The sequence below is a fragment of the Rutidosis leptorrhynchoides genome, chromosome 3 (assembly GCF_046630445.1).
Source record: "Rutidosis leptorrhynchoides isolate AG116_Rl617_1_P2 chromosome 3, CSIRO_AGI_Rlap_v1, whole genome shotgun sequence".
In the NCBI taxonomy this organism is placed as follows: Eukaryota; Viridiplantae; Streptophyta; class Magnoliopsida; order Asterales; family Asteraceae; genus Rutidosis; species Rutidosis leptorrhynchoides.
In genome coordinates, this window is record NC_092335.1 from 433,306,599 (window position 1) to 433,311,330 (window position 4,732).

Sequence of the window (4,732 nt, forward strand, 5' to 3'; positions counted from 1 at the left end):
CTAGCTTTGTATAATTTATGATGAATGGTTGATGATCGCTTCTTCACTTCCCTTATTTGATTACTTCCTTTTTTATTCTCCCCATTTATGATGAATCAAACTTTGACTTAGGGGCCTCAAAGTCATCCAGTTTGGTTCATGGGTTTTGAAAGAATTCTTTTGAAATTTGAATTAAATTCTTGAGTTGTGTTTGGTTGTCATTTTCTGCGAAAATTAGATTTCGTAAAATGTTTAAAAATAGTAAACGGATAAATAGATAAGGTTGTCTCTTGTTGTTCATGCTATTTGGGAAAGGAAATTACTTTATACTCAAATATATGCGATATAACCAGGGTATCCCGACACCATTTTTGTGCTTTTTCTCTATTCAAGATATGCTGCTAGTGATGTTTAAATTTGAGATTTTTAATTTTGTGATGATATCTCGATCCAACCACTATTACACTATGCTATCTTGCAAGAGTTAAGTGTTTGAAAGTGAGTATGAAGACAAATCAATATAGAAACATAATGTTCAGTTTGCCACTAGACAGTTTAATCATGTAAAGCAATGGACATTAATTTATAAATTATATATCCATACATCTTATCATTCTGAAACAAGCATTATACAAGGAAACAATATGAGTTTTGAAACCATAACACAAGCTATACCTTATACCTTATATTTTGCATTAGAAACCAGGTGGCTCACATATGTATCATGTTTTACTTATAACCTTGGTGCAGGACGAGTCCGGGGTGCATCCCACTCGGTAACAATGTGGTCACGAGTAATCTCTTTGAGTGAGGTACAACCACTTAATGCCATTGTTAGCTCAAATTCATCGCGTAACATTTGAAGTACTTTCTTCACTCCAGCTTCTCCTTCAGCAGCCAATGAAAACACCACAGGTCGCCCGATCTAAGATTTACACCATATGAAAATCAATAGATTGTAAGATTTTCAGTCTAACATGATCAAATTTTTATAATGTGTGAAGTTGTTTTTGGGATTTCAACTAGAAAGATAGGTTATTGGTTTGATGGGTTGAGTAACAGGTTAAGACGAGTTTGAGTAAATAAGTCATATTGGCGGTAGTGAAATTGGGTTCAGATAGGATTGGGCCGACCCGTCTACAATCTAGATCAAGGTTGCAAAAGACGTGAGACAGAGTCGAGACGGTCGGGTTTTAAAAAGGTCGAGACGGGGTCGAGACGGGGTCGAGACGGACGTTGACCAAAGTTGACTTTTAAATATATAAGTATATAAATGTATATATGTGTACATATTTTAAAGCCAAAAACTTTAATTGACTAATTTGTACTCATAATTGCTATCACCGTTAATATAATACAGAAAATTCAAACTAAAATACGATAAATTTGACCAATTTTACCGACTTTCTAGTTTTTCTGAATTTTGAGAGACTTTGACCTATATTTTTTCAACTTTGACCCGAATTTTGACCGTTCACTGTCATATTAGACGGTTTTCTTCGAGACGGGATGGGCTGGTCACCAAACCGTCGCAACGGGCGTCGAGATGGCTCGAGACGGGGTGTTTTGCAACAGTGATCTAGATAAAATTTTACAAGTTCAACTCATTTGACCCGTTTTTAGCTAGTTTTTGATATGATTGACCCGTTCGTAAACAAATACAACATACCTACCCCGTTTTCAAATAAACAATATATCTACTTCTTGCAGTCCCCACGATGGTAGTGTAGTGGTTGGGGGATATGCAGCATAAAGCGGAGGTCATTACTTTTATCCCGGCCTCATTTTCTTTTAAGCATGGGTTAAGCGAGATTCTTCTCACATGTTGGCCGTGAGAATGGTCGGTGTGGGGTCGCCAGAGGGTCAGTTTTACCATTCCTTTTTTTTTTTCTTTGATTTCTTGCGAACATCTTAAGGGATCTAATTACTTAAAAAGAATGTAGTGAAGTCCTCTAGTCAAGTAAGATAACTGAAAGGCCAGTAAAGTTCGTTAGTGGGGAGTTAGCCCAGAGATTCGTCAGTCAATTTTTTTTCCGAAAATGACTAAAAACGAGCATGGGAGAATTTCGAGTTTCTGACAATAATAAAACAAGCAGTAACTGTTCACTTACAAATATGCCGGAAGCACCAAGAGCAAGTGCCTTGAAAACATCGGTTCCACGACGCACACCTCCATCAAGGAACACGGGTACACGACCTTGTGCGGCTTTCACCACCTGTTCCAAAGCCATGATAGTAGCAGGGACGTAATCCAGTTGGCGGGCTCCATGATTAGAGACGATAATTCCTGCTGCTCCAGCTTGAATAGCTAACCTTGCTGTATGGTTAACAAGTGGGGTAAAACTCTAAACATTAGTTAACAATAAACATAGATAAATGGAATTTTATAAATCGTTTTGATTGATCTTACTGTCTTCAGCAGTGATCACACCCTTCACTAGGATAGGCATCTTGGTGATCGTTTGGAGCCACTTCACATCCTGCAAAACAATCAAGAAAACATAATAAGTTACTAGCAAAAATGCATATTGTTTTTAGGTTATTTTTCAACAGTTTTAGGCATAACGAATCGTACCTTCCAGCTCAGGGTGCGGTCAATCTGACCAGCAACATAAGATGCTAATCCAGAATCAGCAGCCTGCATTACAAGGTTACCATGTATAAGAGAAGCAAAAAATAAACATGATTGTATAGGAATTAACTATATAGTTCCACAAAATAACAAATTATGTGTTCGATAGCTGTAAGATGGCCTTACTTCATCCATCTTGCCGAGGTCCAAACCCTCGAAGTTCTTCAGTGTCAAAAATGGTGGTAAGGTAAACCTGTTTTTAATGTCAGCTTCTCGACGTCCAAGCCTTGGTGTATCAACTGTAAGAGCAATAGCCTTGAAACCAGCTCTTTCGGCTCTTCGAACAAGTTGAGCAACCACGTTCCTGTCTTTGTACACCTGATAACACAATCAAGAACATAAATAAACTTTACAGATAATAAAAAATAGAAAGACTGGGTGAAAAGTAGAAATTTACTCACATAAAGCTGGAAGAAACGGATTCCAGGTCCAGTTGAAGCAACCTCCTCGACACTAGACGTTGCCCATGACGACAAAGTCTACAAAGTGATCAAACAAACTATCACAACCCGATATATTCTTTAACAGACTATCCGGGGACATCGAGTATTATCACTCTAATGTACTAAGCCTAACCAGGTTATCCCGTGATCATTTCTGGCCTTTTCCCTGGTCCGCTCAACTCAACATATGGTGCTAGTGAGATTTGAACCCGAGACCTCTTGTGAGGTATCGGGATTGAAGACCCAAACCAGTAGGCTATCTTGATAAGGTTAGAACCCGATATATAGTTCTAGTTTGTAAATCATAGAGAACAAAGAGGTGTTAGTACAAACCATAATAGTATTAGCTGAACAAGCTGCTCTTGCAGTTGCATATTCACCTTCAATGAGAGAATAAAGAAAATTTAAATTTCATACAATATATACATCTCTATGATCATTATGAGCATGATTCGATCTATAAACATATGTTTAATTACCCTCAGGGTGAGCCATCTTCTGCATGGCTGTTGGGGCGATCATTATAGGCATCGATATCTTGAATCCCAAAATTGTGGTAGTCATATCTATCTTGCTCACATCAATGAGAATACGAGGCCTAAACCTGTTTCGTGATCAACACAAAATTTTATAAGTACATAACATCACAAAGGTATAAAATGGTTCTTGGAATTGAAGTTAATGCAATTGTATAGGAAGTTTACAAGATTCTTGCGAAAGCATTTCGGTTTTCCTCAAGAGTCCACTGATCCTCAGCACCTGAAGCATAGTAGTCGTAGACCATCTTTGGCAACTTATCCTTGGCAATAGCCTGATACTCGGTGACGTTTGTGACCTCCATTTTTCTTCTTTATCGAAGAACGAAATCTTGATTTGGTACATGAGATTCAAGAACATGATTGCAATTATAAGCATAGTAACTAAAATATACTCTAGTAAAACTGACATCATTTAATCAATGATACTCTATATCGAACTAAAGTAATATTAAGAAATTGTAACTAGAACATTGTTGTGTAAATATAGTTAAAGATCAATGAACCCATTGAAAAACTAACATAACTATGAATAAAGTATTGACCTTTATGATGAACACACAAGGAATGAGAGGTTAAAGAAACTAACCTTTTGGGGGACTTGTGTGTTTTTGGCCAAGTGAGATAACAAGTATAGATAAGCAACAAACAAATTTTATAAATAGTAGACAAAGACATTTTGTGGATAAAGTGATAGAAATCAGAAGAGGAGGCTGTGTACCAAAAAAAATAGAAAATAAAAAACAAAAAAATGGATGAAGACAAATAAAGGAGATGAGATGAGTATTATGAGGTGAGAATTGAAAACCAAATCCAATTGTTGAAAAGAAATAAGAGGGTGCAAATTGGGTGGGTATCCTCCACTTAAATTACTTCACATAACAAAAGTCATTTCATCATGTGATAGTGTGACACCATTCTGCACGTACTGTATGAAGATAAGAATACAATTACCATATTAAAACTTATCATTTTTATTTTTTGCTTTATTAGTTTGTTTAGCTAAATCTGTAGGCAAAAGACAAGGATTGATGAGAGGATTTGCCATATATGCATCAACACCACCAAGAAAGAAACAAGGAAATCAAAACAGAACATAAAGAATAGTAATTTAATTGAAACAAAACTAAATTCAAGATCCA

At 36.5% G+C, this 4,732-nt stretch overlaps 1 protein-coding gene across 2 annotated transcripts; it reads right to left on the reverse strand.

The window, feature by feature from the left end:
* Positions 1-541: 541 nt before the first annotated feature.
* LOC139902837 (glycolate oxidase 1-like) lies at positions 542-4,311 on the reverse strand. Of its 2 annotated transcripts, none has more exons than XM_071885485.1 (10): positions 4,180-4,311; positions 3,759-3,921; positions 3,534-3,658; positions 3,388-3,434; positions 3,013-3,090; positions 2,738-2,929; positions 2,555-2,617; positions 2,390-2,459; positions 2,091-2,296; positions 542-904 (listed from the first exon to the last, which is right to left on the reverse strand). In XM_071885485.1, the coding sequence occupies exons 2-10, from the start codon at positions 3,893-3,895 to the stop codon at positions 713-715; spliced, it is 1,110 nt and encodes a 369-aa protein (XP_071741586.1). In that variant the 5' UTR covers positions 3,896-3,921; positions 4,180-4,311; the 3' UTR covers positions 542-712. The 2 variants fall into 2 exon arrangements, with proteins under 2 accessions (XP_071741586.1, XP_071741587.1); XM_071885486.1 differs by having other exon boundaries at positions 4,136-4,197.
* Between the last annotated feature and the right edge of the window lie 421 nt (positions 4,312-4,732).